We start from the raw sequence: 15,879 nt of genomic DNA, 5'->3' as shown, positions 1-15,879 counted from the left end.
AGGTGAAATAAGGGGAAGTGAAATGTGTTACCACAAGGTCTTAAGAATCCAATGAAATGACATGAGATGAACTGCGAGGTGAATTGAAGATGAGATTAAATCAGTCAATGATAAGAGAAAAACATTCAAAACACTGAAGTCATTTTGTTTTCTTTGTAGTAATTTTGCCTCTCTTTGCAGTTGTTTTGTATTACCTTGCAGTTCTTTAGTCTCTCTTTGTAGAATGTGTGTTTTTGTAGTTACTTCATGTTCAAAATTGTTTTGCATTCTTTAAAGTTGTTTTGTGTTTGCTTTATCATTGTTCTGTATCTCTTTGGAGTATTTTTGTCTCTTTGTAGTTATTTTGTCTTAAAAGATGCTTTGTGTTTGTGGTAATTTTGTGCCTCTTCATACATTTTGTGTGTCCTTTAAATTATTTTGTGCTTGTTTGATGTTATTCTGTGTTTTCTTCTAGAGTCGTTTTAGGATTACTTTGAATTTGTTTTATGCTGACTTGTTGTAATTTTCGGTGTCTTTTTTAGAAAATTGTTTCTGCTAGCTTGTAGTAATTTTGCATCTTTGCAGCTGTTTTCCCCCTTCATCATTTTGTCTCTCTGTAGTTTAATTTTAATGTTTTTTTCCACTCCTGTTGTTGTTGTTTGTCGTAGTTTTGATAGACTTCCACGAAATGCTAGTCACGGGAAAGCGTGGTTTACAAGCCCTCCCTCTAATCCAGGAAAGTATGGAAATACTGGATAAGTGTATAAATACTCCCAGATTCAAACACATATTATACAAAAAAAAAGCAATGAGGAGAAATGTTTTAGAAAGGATGTGAATATACTTCATCATCTGATCATCTACTCATTAGGTCAGATAATCATTCTCCTACCCTTATTATGTATCACGGTTTAGCGGGTCGGACCCGAGCAGAGAGCCACACCACCAAGGCTGGTTGGAATGAGAATGTGCTTTATTGTTAGGGAGTGAATAGTGGCTCGGTGGGGGGAAACCAGGGTGCAGCAGTGGGGAGCGGCTGATGTTGTGGGGGGCTTGGCCAGGTGGGTCTGGAGGCTCCGGGAGGTGACGAGCAGCAGGCTTGCTGCTGTGGGTCTCCGGGTGGTTGGGAGGGAAGCAGGTCAGGGGGTCCAGGCAGGAACGGGGGGTCCGTTGAGGGGGAAACCGGTGCTGAATGGGTAGAGGAAAGCGGACGAGGGTTCTGGGCAGCGGAGATCCCGGACAGCTGGGTCTGGGTGAAGGCAGGAAAGAAACAAAGTTAAAAAGGTGACAAAAACTCAGCAAACTTTCAGGAGGCTCGAGAGCAAACTGACTGTGGAGTCTTGTTTAACAATCGGGCAGGGAGTGGAAGGATGAGCCGGTTCTTATTGCAGGTTGTGTAATCAGTAGAATGTCCATCAGCTGTCCGGGAGCCGTAGAGGTGGTTGATTGCCTGAGTGGAGTCAGCTGGGAAGCTGAACTCCACTCAGGCGCCGAGCTGTAGAGGGAGAGACAGGGCAGAGGAGTGGATGGGAGACAGAGAGAGACAGGGGTAGAGGAGTGGACGGGAGACCGAAGAGACAGAGGGAGAGACAGGGGCAGAGGAGCAGAAGGGAGACAGAGACAGAAACCGAGGGACAGAGAGAGAGAGAGAGAGAGAGAGGAGAGCATGAGTGGGAGAGGAGCAGGAGAGGGAGAGGAAGAGAGGAACCAGATGGGAAAAGGGGTATTGGGGATGTCAGGTGGGAAGGACAGGGGTGAGGAGGGAGCCCTGACAGTATGTTTATCTGTGCAACATTCTCTGAAATATTGTATCTTGCCAGAGCTGTCAAGTAACGAAGTACAAATACTTCGTTACCTTACTTAAGTAGATATTTTGGTTATCTATACTTTACTGGAGTAATTATTTTTTGGACCACTTTTTACTTCTACTCCTTACATTTTCATGTAATTATCTGTACTTTCTACTCCTTACATTTTAAAAATTGCCTCGTTACTTCATTTCGACTTGTTTTTATTCCGGCTATCCAGATAAAATCCGCCATCCGAATAGAATTAATTTAATTGTGGTTGGATGAGAAGTCTCAACGTGACACCATTCCTATACCCCATTGGTTTCAAAGCGATGCAACGCGCTTGCGCATTACACACCCGCACACCGGAGCAGAATGTAGAAGCGTTAATACAGTAAATGGTGGAAGAGAAAATGTCCATGGCGGCAGACGAGGAGCTTTCCCAACCAAGCACCAGTGAGGAGGGTGCAGGCAAGGAAGACCAACCAACCCTTGTTCATCCCTGGCCTTATCTGGAGGATTTTTTTGATATAACAGGATGCAAAAACAACTCTTTTCGCATGCAATGCAAACTGTGCGCACCGAAGTACCACGAGCTAATGGCTTTCAAAAACTCACCATCAAATTTAAAGAAGCATATTGAGGTAAGTTCTAAGATTCAGTCGTGATCTGCTAATAGTAAAATTGCAATGTTTGCTATGGCTGGGTAAATGCTAAGACATGCCATGCTTTGCATGCTAGCTTATGATTCAATGTTGCAAGTTTGTTTGGTGGGCTCCGTGTAAGGTTTAAAATTCGACGTTAGCCAAATGTTTTCTGAGCTTGTATTGTTGTTATATGCAATATTTGTAAGGTAACTGTGCGGAGCTATTCCGCAGCTGGTAAATAAGGCAGGCAGTTTACAAGAATCTGCATAATTATTATCTCTGCCAGGAGGTTATGTAATCACCAGAGTTTGTCTCTCTGTGTGTGTGTGTGTGTGTGTGTGTGTGTGTGTGTGTGTGTGTCTGTGTCTGTGTGTCTGTGTGTGTGTGTCTGTTAACAGCATAACTCAAAAAGTCATAGACGGATTTTCGCCAAATTTTTACAGGATGTCCGGAAGAGCAAGAGTAAGAATCGATTAGATTTTGGAGGTGATCTGAATCACCGTCTGGATCCAGGAATTTTTTGAAGGTCGAAGGACAATTGAGAGATGGCCGCCTGGATCCAGACGGTGATTCGGATCACCTCCAAAATCTAATCGATTCTTACTCTTGCTCTTCCGGACATCCTGTAAAAATTTGGTGAAAATCCGTCTATGACTTTTTGAGTTATGCTGTTAACAGACAAACAGACACACACACAGACACACACAGATAGACAGACAGACAGACAGACAGATGGCATGGCGGAGGTATGCGCTCTCCGAGTGCTTTTCTAGTTCTGTCTGTGTTTGAACGTGCGCGTGCCTGTGTTGGACATGTCATATGGGTCATTGTAAAGAGGCCCAACTTTCAGCCAAATGCTGATGTGTTTAAAATGTTTAAAACTAATTAAAGTCCCATTATCTCAGCAATGCCAGCACCTGCCTGTGGTCCTAAGAGAGTTTGGTCTGCTTAACATAATTACATAGACAAGTGAAACTACTCCCTAACTTGTAGTCTAACCTTCATTCATGAACTTCAAGAATGACATTTAATACAACAGAGGTCCCATACAGTCTGAGTTTGTGGTTTGAGTTCAATGATGTGAATCTCAATCTGTGCCTGTGCATTCATTTTCTCCACAGAAGAAACACCCTACTCATCTGGAGAGGTACAAGCAACTCACTTCAGCATCCCTCAAAAGGAAGACATCAGCTGAAGATTCTTTGGCCCCACCCTCCAAACAAACCAAGCTGTGGGAGACTCGTAAAGTTTCCCAGGCAAGTGTGGACAAATTAGTTCTCAAATTCATTGTCCAAGGCTTGCACCCACCGCACATTGTTCAGCAACAGGGCTTCATTGATCTTGTGAAACATCTTCAGCCAAATACAAATGTCATGACACGCAATACTGTTGTCAACAAAGTCACAAATGCCGCTGTTGAAATGAAAAGCAAACTGAAAGCGGCCCTTAGTGAAATTGAGTTCATAGCAACAACAACAGACTGCTGGACAGCACACTGTCGCAGTTTCATTGGTGTCACAGCGCACTGGTTTAACTCCCAGACCATGCAGAGATTCTGTGCTGCCCTGGGATGCAAGCAACTTAAAGGGTCACACACATTTTCTGCACTGGCTAGTGCCCTAAATGAAATTCACACAGAATTCAATATCAGAGACAAGATCATTCGCACTACAACTGACAATGGATCGAACTTCCTGAAAGCCTTCAGAGTTTATGGGAAGACTGACAAGAACAACAATCCTGAACCTGTAGGAGAGCGTGCTGAAGAAGAGGACGATGGTGGCCAAAATGATGATACTGATGAAGAAGAAGAAAGCATTGAGGGTGTTGAATTTGTTGATACTGGAGCCCTTTTGGACAAAGATGACTACTTGGAATATCAACTACCCAAGCACCATCGCTGCGCCTGCCACCTCCTCAATCTGGTGTCCACAGTTGATGCTTCAAAAGCAGAGGACAACCCATTGTACAAGCGCATATCAAGGTCCACATTTGCCAAATGCTCTAGCCTGTGGAACAAAAGTTCAAGAACAACCATCGCATCTGAAGTGATTAAAGACCACTGCACACTCCAACTGATAAGGCCTGTTGCTACAAGGTGGAATTCATTCTTCTCCGCTGCGGAAAGAATTGTGAGAATAACAAGAGAACAAGGTGAAGGAGCACTTGCAGCTGTCTGCAGTAAGCTGGATATACAAAAGTAAGTGTTTGTTTTTCTGTCTTCTGCCTTTAATAAAGAGATTACCCAATCACTGTCACAATTTTATTCTTTTGAATGCACAATATGCAGTCCCCATGTTTACTCTGGATGTTATTTGTAGCAACATAACTAAATTTCTGAAAGTCTCAGATGACAGTATTTTCCTTTTTAATTATCAGTTCCTTCAGTTAAAGGTTCTATATCAAGTAAGCTAAATGTTCCATGTTGTATTTTTCTTTTATTTGTGCAGGTTTACTCCAGTGGAACTTGCATTTCTTGCAGAATATGTGAAGACAATGAGCCCAGTGGCCAAGGCAGTGGATGTTCTTCAGGGAGAAACCAGTGTGCAGATGGGATGGCTGCTCCCCACCATAACTCTACTAAAGACCAAGCTCCAGAACCTTCAGGTCACCTCCAAGTTTTGTGAGCCTTTGATTGCTGCACTTCTTTCTGGCATTGAAAAACGCTTCGGAGAAATGCTTGCAGATCCAGAGCTGATAGCCGCAGCCATTCTGGTTCCCAAATTTAAAACCTGCTGGACAAATGATGAAAACATCTTGAAACTTGGTAAGTATCTCACCTCTCAACTTGCTCTTAATATGTGTAATTTCTTTGGGGACAGTGAAATGAGTTTGAAATGACATTTAACGACACACGCACAGAACAATCAATGGCACAATTACTACACTGTAATATAATGTAAATTGTTTGGATTTTTGTTTTTATTCCACAGGCCTTGACTACATAAAAAGCCACTTGAGCTGTCAGGAAAGGAATCCTGTCTCTGAGGGCTCCCTGTCATCTGAGGAAGAGGACTTCTTTTCCTCCTTAAAGAAGACTGGCCCCCTTGAAAAGACCCAGCAGCTGGATGCATACCTGGGGTGCCCAGGAGACATGACAGAGGTGATGAAGTCCTTCCCAGCTGTGTGCCACCTATCACTGAAGCTTAATACGGCACTCCCTGCCTCAGCAGCCTGTGAAAGACTGTTCAGTGTTGCAGGGCTGATCTTCAGGCCAAGAAGAGCGTGCATTGGCTCAGTAAACTTTGAGAACCAGCTACTTTTGCGGCTGAACAAAGACTATTGGTAACTCTTTGTTGCTTGTCCTTTCCTTGACTGATGTCAGTCTTTATGTTAAAAGTGCCTGTTACATCTCCTTAAATTTGAATCGTTGCGATTACCTACAGAAATGGGCATGACCAAGAATGTGGCACAATAAAGGTTAATTGATAATATGCGTCTGATGACTTACTATTTGCACCATTCCAACAACTAGTCATCATATTTGCTGCTCCATGAAACACGTGTTAATTGTCAGTAGTACACACACGATTCTGTAATATATATTTACTAAAATGCATTCCTTTTCAATGGACATATATGAGGTGGAAACAGATAGCCTATTCTAGTGCATTCCAAATTTTTCAACATTAGTCGTTATAACCTTTTAGAAAATGTGTTTTATGATTGCACTCTAGCCATTTTTTCCCTCACATTACTTTTACTTTTATACTTTTAAGTAGTTTTAAAATCAGTACTTTTGTACTTGAGTAAAAAGCTGGAGTTGATACTTCAACTTCTACAAAAGTCTTTTTGAACGTTATTATCTATACTTCTACTTAAGTAATGAATGCAAATACTTTTGACACCTTTGTATCTTGCACAGTTCCAGGGAAAGGTTGTATTACAGGTCATTATATAACCCCCAACTGAAATACAAGGCGTCAATATACCTTTACCCAGGAACTGTTCCTGTCTACATGTTATAACAAGCCCAGCTTTTACAGGAAGACTGTATGAAGGATTTTAGCTCACCGGATCACTGTCAAAAGAGGAGACTAACATCTGCACGCTCTATCGTCTTCATCTGTTCAATGCAGTAATTCCGTGTTACCTTCTGGTAAGTACTGAAATCTAAACTTTTTTTGCGTTGTTTTTAGTTAGCCCTGCAAAGAGCTTGCACTGCAGTTTTTAATTTTTAATTATCTTTTTTTTTTTTTTTTACCAACTTTGCAGTATGAAAGCGGAATTGTATTGGCATTTTGAGTCGTGTTTTGCAGTACTTCTAAAGTATATGTCCTCCATAGCCAGTAACATGACAACAAATTAAGACACGAAAATAGAGAAAGTTCAAGTTTTAGTTCAGGTACAAATATGGACAGAAATATGCTCCAAATGCAGCTACGACTTTTCGGCACATTTACTAATTTGTTTACGCAGAGTTAGATATGAAGACTGATTCTTGCACACAAGCCTTATATAACCACTCGCTCTAATTTTTACACTTTTTCTCATGATATAAATACATGAAATATAACATGCAATATAACATTAGCACACCTCAGAGGTAATGGAAGGTGGATTTTATTACCTTTGGACAAAGTCAAACTAACTGTTTTCCCTGTGTTTCCAGTCAGCTTGACATAATATTTCTATACAATTTGTATTTAGATACAGTATATGTATTTGGCAGATGCTTTTGTTCAAAGCAATGTGCATAAATGGGGCACAATCTAACCCACAGCAAATACTCAGGTGCATGTATTTCTCATAATGGTGAACTGTAGTTTTCACTATTTGCTCAGTAAAATACTAAGGTCTGATACACATTTTTCAGTACATTTCTCTTCTTTGTCTTCTGAAATTTTCAGGCACGGCAGATCGGCTGAAAATAAGCAGCAGTGGAAAAAACTGAAAAAAATGGCCTTGGTGACTGGAACCCCCACAGTGGTGAATGAAACTTCAACACATTGTCCATCCGCCCGAGAAGATGCAGGGACAGGTTTCCTGCCAGTGATCATGATAATCGAGATCATTGTAGGCCTGCCAGGAAACATAATAGCCTTGTGGATTTTCTTATTTCGCATGAAGTTCTGGAAGCCCCACATAATCTTTCTCTTAAACCTGGTTCTGGCTGACCTCCTGCTCCTCATTAGTGTGCCCTTCCGCATCCACACCCACATGCAAGGGGAGTACTGGGTGTTTGGAGAGGTCTGGTGCCGCATCAACCTCTTCATGCTGGCTGTGAATCGTTCTTCCAGTATTGCATTCATGACAGTCGTGGCACTGGATCGGTATTTTAAAGTGATCCATCCACATCATTGGATCAGCAAAATGACTATGACTCACGCGGCCTGGCTCGCAGGCCTGACGTGGGTTGCTGTGATTGCCCTTCGGATTCCGTTGCTGACCACCAACCTCCTCCACCAGGATGGCAACATCTCCCAGTGTCGTAGTTTCAACTTCTACAAAGTAATTCCCCCTGAGGTAATGGTGCATTATGTGGCCTTTGTTGCAGAGTTCTTCCTGCCCTGGTTCTTGTTACTATTTTCCTCAGCCAGAATCGCCTGCTATCTGAACCAACAAAAGCAAAAGGAGATGCAAAAGAGGGTCCGGAGGGCCATTCGAGCAGTAGCAGTGATCAGTTTAGTGTTCACTGTCTGCTTCATGCCAAGTGTCATCACAGGCCTGGTGGGGTTGTCCATCAAATACCTCTATCCTACGGAATGCGAGATTTACCAGCGGTCCACTCAGCTCTTCATGACATGCATCAGCTTCACCTACCTCAACAGTGCTTCGGACCCCTTCATCTACTTTTACTCCAGCTCCATGTTCCGTAACATTCTCAGGAGATCCAACTGCTTCAAAAAGGATGTCAGCCAAGTCCATAAATGCTGAGAAAGAAAGACAATGAAATATTATCAATTTTGAATGGACAGACTGACAAATTGGAGATTCTCTGAACTGTGGAATGTTGGATGCACTGAAATACATAGGCTCAGACACTCAAACAGAGCTAGAGCGAAAGACTGTAATGGTGGTACTGAAAATCTGTCCTGGGAAATTTGTCCTGCAGTTGTTCATGTATTGACATATACAGCAGAACAAAGTATCAACTATTTTCTACAAGGCATGATGTAAATACACATACAAAATAGCTGACATTATCATGTACTTGTGGCACTCTGGATTCTTTTAAACTAAAGCAACACTGGAGAGATTTTGAAGCATAGTAAAAATTAGGTTGTATTCTTTCAGCTCTTCAGTTTCCTGTTATATTTGAGATGACTCGGTAATTATTTTGGATAAAGTGTCTCCTATTAAAGGTTTCGAACTAACTTCTCCAGCTGGTTAAATGTTTGAATTGTGTGTATTGATATATAGATAGCCTGATTTTGTATGCAACAAGAGAACACAGTGTATCAGAAGAGCTGTTGGATGGATTCAATAGTAATATTTCAATACAATGATGAAATATAGACACAATAAAATCTTGTGTGGATTTGTATGTGGAATTAATTACATCCATTTCTCTCTATATAAAATGTTAGATAATGCTTTACTTAGATATGTCAAGATTACAATTTATGCTCGTCAGACAAGCTACCAAAGGAAGAGATTAATATGTATCTCATTAAAGACATCTATATATATATATATATATATATATATATATATATATATATCATATCTGTCTATCTATCTATATGTATTTTTAGCTTTTTCTCACTGGTTGTGGGAACTTAGTCATTTCTTGTTTGCATTGTTGGAAAAAGTACAACCACAGGATCCAAAAGTCCCCAGTGAAAAATTGTACTGACATGACGATTAACAGCAAAATGCAGTAATGTATTAGTCCTGATTTGATCCCTCTGACTAATATAATATATACAGTGGTATGCAAAGGTTTGGGCACCCCTGATAATTTTCAAGATTTTCCTTTATAAAGCACTGGTTGTTTAAATCAGCAATTTCAGTTAAATCTATCATATAGCAGACGAACACAGTGATATTTGAGAAGTGAAATGAAGTTTATAGGATTTACAGAAAGTGTGCAATAATTATTTAAACAAAAGTAGGCAGGTGCATAAATTTGGGTACCCCAACAGAAAAATTACATCAATATTTAGTAGATCCTCCTTTTGCAGAAATAACAGCCTCTAAATGCTTCCTATAGCTTCCAATGAGGGTCTGGATTCTGGCTGAAGGTATTTTTGACCATTCTTCTTTACAAAACATCTCCAGTTCAGTCAGGTTTAATGGTTTCCACGCGTGGACAGCCCGCTTTAAATCACACCACAGATTTTCAATAATATTCAGGTCTGGGGACTGAGATGGCCATTCCAGAACGTTGTACTTGTTCCTCTGCATGAATGCCTGAGTAGAATTTGAGCAGTGTTTAGGGTCGTTGTCTTGTTGAAGTATCCAGCCCCGGCGCAACTTCAACTTTGTCACTGATTCTTGAACATTGTTCACAAGAATCTGCTGATACTGACTGGAATCCATGCGACCTTCAACTTTAACAAGATTCCCAGTACCTGCACTGGCCACACAGCCCCACAGCATGATGGAACCAAGACCAAATTTTACTGTGGGTAGCACGTGTTCGTCTTGGAATGCTGTGTTCTTCATCCACCATGCATACCGCCCATTGTTATGTCCAAATAACTCCATTTTACGTTCATCAGTCCACAGCACCTTATTCCAAAATGAAGCTGGCTTGTCCCAAATGTGCTTTAGCATACCTCAAGTGACTCGGTTTGTTGCATGTGCACAGAAAAGGCTTCTTCCACATTACTCTCCCATACAGCATCCCCTTGTGCAAAGTGGGCTGAATAGTTGGACGATGCACAGTGACACCATCTGCAGCAAGATCATGTTGTAGGTCTTTGGAGCTGGTCTGTGGGTTGAGTTTGACTGTTCTCACCATCCTTTGCCTCTGCTTATCCGAGATTTTTTCTTGGCCTGCCACTCCCGGCCTTAACTAGAACTGTGCCTGTCGTCTTCCATTTCCTCACTATGTTCCTCACAGTGGAAACTGACAGCTGAAATCTCTGAGCTAGCTTTTTGCATCCTTCCCCTAAACCATGATGTTGAACAATTTTTGCTTTCAGGTCATTTGACAGTTTTTTTTGAGGCTCCCATGTTGCCACTCAAGGAGAACAACCTGCAATTGGCCACCTTAAATACCTTTTCTCGTGATTGGCTTCACCTGTGTATGTAGGTCAAGGGTCAATGAGCTCACCAAACAAATTTTGTGTTCCAATAATTATTGCTAAAGGTATTCAAATCAATAAAACAACAAGGGTGCCCAAATTTATGCACCTGCCAACTTTTGTTTAATTAATTATTGTACACTTTGTTTAAATCCTATAAACTTCATTTCACTTCTCATATATCACTGTGTTAGTCTGCTATATGATATATTTAACTGAAATTGCTGATCCGAACAACCAGTGATTTCTAAAGGAAAACCTTGAAAATGATCAGGGGTGCCCAAACTTTTGCATACCACTGTAGTTGTATATTTTGAGATTACTAATAATGAAGCATTAGTGTTTCAGCAGCATGTTAGTGTTGTTACTGCAGGTTTGAACTACTTTTTACTGCAGACATCAGATAAATCTGAGGGTCCATCACATAATTAACAGGTGATAAAAGGAATAAAAATCAAGTTCTGATACACAAATCTGTTTTCAGTTTCTGGACTTATTCTCTAATCTTTGGGTTTTGGTGACACTGGATCATAGGAACATTTATTTAAGTTAAACCATCTGAGATGTTTTGAAGGAAAAGTCATCTGAAATGTGAGCCAACTACGTACTGCTTTTTGTAAGACGGCAAAATGGTTTGAAAATGCTGGTTGAGTCTTGAACAACGTGTTGTAATTTAATAGCATCCTATAGTGCAATGTCATTTGTTTAAAATCTTTATTTTAAACGCAACTAACAATGTCAAATAAATGTAGTTTAGTAGAAAGTACAATATTTACCTCTGAAATGTAGTGGAATGGAAGTATAAAACAACATAAAATGGAAACATTGAAGTACAAAATTTGTAAGGGTCATTTGTAATGCCAATCTTATTTCTGTACTTGAGTCACTGTTATTTATGCAGTACATTTAAAACATAATCTGATGCAGCACCACCCAGAGGTAAAACCATATATAGTTATTTATGGTGTGGATTGTGCCTGAGTTGTGGCCCTACAAAATGATGTATGAAAACCCTGGCTTCCCTATGAATCCAGTCACTAATTATTGTTGTTATTATTTTGAGGATTTAAATTCTGCGGTGCACTTGAGATCATTTATTCTTTCAGAACATTTCACACGGTCGGAACCATCGGAACTGTTCGGTCCAATGACGTATATATATATATATATATATCATTGGTTCGGTCTGTCTGTGTTTCCTGAGTCCCAGCAGCAGCTGCACATGTGACGTCACTGATCCCTCCTTCAATCAGCGGGGAGCTGAGCCATAGATATGAAGAGCTGAGCGGTCAGAGGGAGAGGCTGCGAGGTCATCACCTTATGCAGTTACTGGTTAAGAGAAGCCACTGCAGACATGTTATTTCATCATAAATTGATATTTGGCTCTACTGAGGCTCTGCTTTTGTTGTGTTCATTCCCTCTGCTCGGTAACGCTGTTGACACGTTTTAGCAGTGCTTCGCGTAACACCCTAGCTGACATTATTCAATAAGTCTAGCGTTGCTGCTTGGTTCTTGTTTCTAAATATAAACGTTTGCGTAAAGATAAAGCAATAGCGTTGTTAAAGAAAAGAAATCAACCAATACGATGGAACTCGGACCGCCTCATGTTTATAAACCGAGCTGCGGGCCAACCGTAGTGAGCTCCAGTGGCGCAATCGGTTAGCGCGCGGTACTTATATGACAGTACACTGTAGAGCAATGCCGAGGTTGTGAGTTCGAGCCTCACCTGGAGCAGTCTTTTGAATGTCGACACAGTTTTTGAAGAACATGTTCACTGCAAGGTGACAAAGTTATTATAGTGGTGGCAAAAGCAACCACAAGTACATTTAATCACTGCAAGCATCACTCAGTTAGCACATCGACTTTATGTAAACTTAAACGCACCAGCAGTAGAATGTACGAAATATTCAAAACACGTAAGCCACCTTTCAAACGCCCATAAACTGCCGCAGCCATATTTTGTGACAGATTTGTGCCATATTGTGTTATTCATTTAAGATGTGATTCGGTGTGCTTTCACATTTAATATAAAACTGTAGTTCAGCTTCACTGGCAGTAGGAGGCAGCAGCTCTCCATCTGTGTACAGACTCTCAACCAAACTACAGTTTCAAAAAATATTTTTAAAAACATTTTGTCACTTTAAATTTTTTTGCTTGCTCTTTTAGTGTTTCATATTGTTTTATTGTCTCATTTTAATGCTTTCCAGTGCACTGTATATTTTAATGTGTTGTAAAGCATTTTGTAACTCCAGTTTTGAAAGGTGCTATACCGTAGAAATAAAGATAACTATTACAGTTATTATTATTTGACATTAATTTTTTATTTGTCATAAATATGAAAGCATACAGCTTGCATAATGTGAAACTAGATATATATTTACAGAATGTTAAATATGGATAAAATCTCGCATGATGATCAAAAAACAATAATTGTCCAAAAAAGTCATAGATTGTCTCATGAAAGAATTTTTTACCTTTTTATTTTAAATTTGTATATATATATATATATATATATATATGTGTGTGTGTGTGTGTGTGTGTGTGTGTGTGTGTGTGTGTGGGTGGGTGGGTGGGTGTGTGTGTGTGTGTACATATATAAAATGTAGACAGAGTTCAGTCGTTCTACGTTTGTTTTTCGGTTCTGCTACAAATGGTTTAAATTATTTCTTTTAAACAATTGTATCATCTGGTTAACACCCTAATTAAAACAAGGTTTAAAGTTAATAGGGGAATGCAAAAACTAACTTACATGTAAGCGAATAGATTAATAGAGGGTAAATGTGTGCAAAAATTATTAATGTTTAACAGTCACTAACTTGACATGATGTTTCAGTGTCCCGACACTAGAGGCCGCTGTTGTCCACTGATTGGACCCCTGCTCTGTTTTCTCTCCTGCTTGAATCTGACTGGCTGCTTCTGCTGTTTGAATGAAAACAATCCGTTTTTTGCGCTCTCTCTCTCTCTCTCGCTCTCTCTCTCTCTCTCTCTGTGTGTGTGTGTGGTGTGTGTACTTTACCGACTTGTGTGTGTGTTTCATCTCTCTGCACATTTACACAAGCCTGCGCATATGGATGTCTGAGGAGGTTGTTTTTATTTAAATGTTGATGAAAATATGCTTTTTGGAGAGTCATCTGGCTTCTCCTCCACACAGTTTAATCTTACCTTACTGCATGCAAAAATACATGAGAGTTGCAAGAAAGTTGCAGGAATATGGCTGGTATTATGCATGCAAGGATGGAAAGAGGGGCCAATAGAGGTGATTTAATACAATACATAACTTAAGTCAATAGACACAAGAGTTTTAACCCCAAGGTAGATGAGCGGTTATGTTTTCTATTACTGACTGTCACAAGCTCAAGAACGCAGAAATGCAGAAACAATGCCGGCTGATCACTTGAGGCCAGATGCAATGAGCATGAGATCACCATTTTACAAGAAAACTCTTAAGTATGGGATGGGAATCTCAGCAACACTGCTCAAGACATTACCCAGTCTGCTCGGATCAAACAAACAGACTTTGTTCATTTTCCTTGCATTGCATTCATTGCAGTTTCTATCATTACTGCAGCATACCTGTTTTTGCAGGAGAGTTTTTTCACTGCCAATGTTGTCTTTCCTCCTCCTCCTCCTCCTGCAGCTGACTTCTTTCCCTACGCTTAGCTCTTAGTGTAAACCAGCCATCTTCTCTCAACATGTGTTTTATCTGTGTACATTTTAGAATAAATGTGAAAGTGCAGGGAAAGGAAAGTGGCTGAGTAAACAATGAATTCGAGTCTGTTATCATTGTATGATAACAACCATTAACATACAACCTTAGACACTATTGGGTTAGAGGAGTTGTATTGTCATTAAAACAGGGGAAATAGTACTGTTACAGCTGATGCCTAGTAATTTAAAATCAAACTTCTCAGTCATTGTAATATATACAGCTTTGTTACAATGTCAGAGCCACCTCTCAACATAGTGGTCAGAGCCACTCAACTAGTGTTAGCATGTAGCCTACTGGCACTCCTTGCTAAAGTAAAACCTAGTGTTACTTAGCTTAACACTTGCTATAATGTTAGTGTGTAGCATTGTGCCACTCAAATTAAATGTGTTTGGAAGATGGAGCCTGCTATCACTTTGCTGAATACAAACTCAGGGTTCAATGGAAGTCAGCTTACTACACAGTATTTATTTAATCTGCTGCTGTTTCTTATTAACGTTTCTTTCAGACATCTACTTGTGAGCTTGTGTGTTCAGTGTGTTCTGATATGTGCTGCATTTTATTGTTGGAGCCTTGTTGAAGGAGAATTTCTGTCACTGTTTGGGGCAGACAATAAAGTTTATAAAATGTATCTACCTAATGTGCTAGCATGACAAAAAACTGTTACACAGTTTACTAAATGCTAAAGTGTTAGGGTATAGATGATGAACAGCCAACGCAGTATGTGTTAAAGTGTTAGCATAGAGTCTACTGTCATTCAGCCCAGCGTGTTATGTTAAAGTGTTAGAAATGGGCTAACTATCACTTAACATAGTGTTCTTCATGTTAGTATGCTAAAATGTTAGCATGAAGTTTACTGACATTTGTCTTAGTTTGTTAAAGTATTAGCAATGAGCTCACCATCACTTAACTTAGTATGCTAAAGTGTCCTTTGTATTAGTATGCTAAAGTGCTAGCATTGAGTTTACTACCACTTAACTTAGTATGCTTAACTGCTATCATGAAGTCTATTGTCATGTATCTTAGCTTGCTAAAGGCTTAGCATGGAGTCTACTGTCATTCGTCTTAGTACGTTAAAGTGTTACCATGGAGCTCACCATCACCTAATTTAGTATGCTAAAGTGTTAGCATGAAGTTTAATGTCATTCATCTTAGTTAGTTAAAGTATTAGCAATGAGCTCACCATCACCTAACTTAGTACGCTAAAGTGTCCTTCATGTTATGCTAAAGAACTAGTATAGAATTCACTACCACTTAGTATGCTAAAGTATTCGCAGGATGTCTATTGTCATTTATTTTAGCATGCTAAAGTGTTAGCATGGAACTTGCTGCCATTCATTTTTAGTATGCTAGAATTAGCATGGAGTCACTCAGCTGAGTATGCAACGCACAATGGAATCTATAGTCACAAATGTTAGCACTGTCTCTCAAACCATTTGCCATAGTGTTTGCATGGATTCTTCTTCAAATTTTGCCAAATCATTTTTGGATGTTGTGTAATAGGACAGTGCATGTCATACTAGCAGCAGTCTAATGTTATACAGACATTACACATGCTTTTG

The 15,879-nt window shown here is 40.0% G+C and overlaps 1 protein-coding gene and 1 non-coding gene across 3 annotated transcripts; both read left to right on the top strand.

Annotated features, from left to right (window-relative positions):
• Positions 1 to 1,814: 1,814 nt before the first annotated feature.
• Positions 1,815 to 8,889, top strand: hcar1-3 (hydroxycarboxylic acid receptor 1-3). Of its 2 annotated transcripts, none has more exons than XM_051959596.1 (4): positions 1,815 to 2,413; positions 3,538 to 4,616; positions 4,867 to 5,183; positions 5,350 to 8,889. In XM_051959596.1, the coding sequence occupies exon 4, from the start codon at positions 7,169 to 7,171 to the stop codon at positions 8,291 to 8,293; it is 1,125 nt and encodes a 374-aa protein (XP_051815556.1). In that variant the 5' UTR covers positions 1,815 to 2,413; positions 3,538 to 4,616; positions 4,867 to 5,183; positions 5,350 to 7,168; the 3' UTR covers positions 8,294 to 8,889. The 2 variants fall into 2 exon arrangements, with proteins under 2 accessions (XP_051815556.1, XP_051815555.1); XM_051959595.1 differs by having other exon boundaries at positions 2,051 to 2,413; positions 5,350 to 5,848.
• A 3,362-nt stretch (positions 8,890 to 12,251) lies between these two features.
• Positions 12,252 to 12,345, top strand: trnai-uau (transfer RNA isoleucine (anticodon UAU)). Its single transcript has 2 exons — positions 12,252 to 12,289; positions 12,310 to 12,345. It is a non-coding gene; the product is annotated as a tRNA-Ile (tRNA).
• Positions 12,346 to 15,879: the final 3,534 nt, after the last annotated feature.

The sequence above is a fragment of the Acanthochromis polyacanthus genome, chromosome 15 (assembly GCF_021347895.1).
Source record: "Acanthochromis polyacanthus isolate Apoly-LR-REF ecotype Palm Island chromosome 15, KAUST_Apoly_ChrSc, whole genome shotgun sequence".
NCBI classification, from domain to species: domain Eukaryota; kingdom Metazoa; phylum Chordata; class Actinopteri; family Pomacentridae; genus Acanthochromis; species Acanthochromis polyacanthus.
This window is presented reverse-complemented; position numbering and strand designations above follow the sequence as displayed.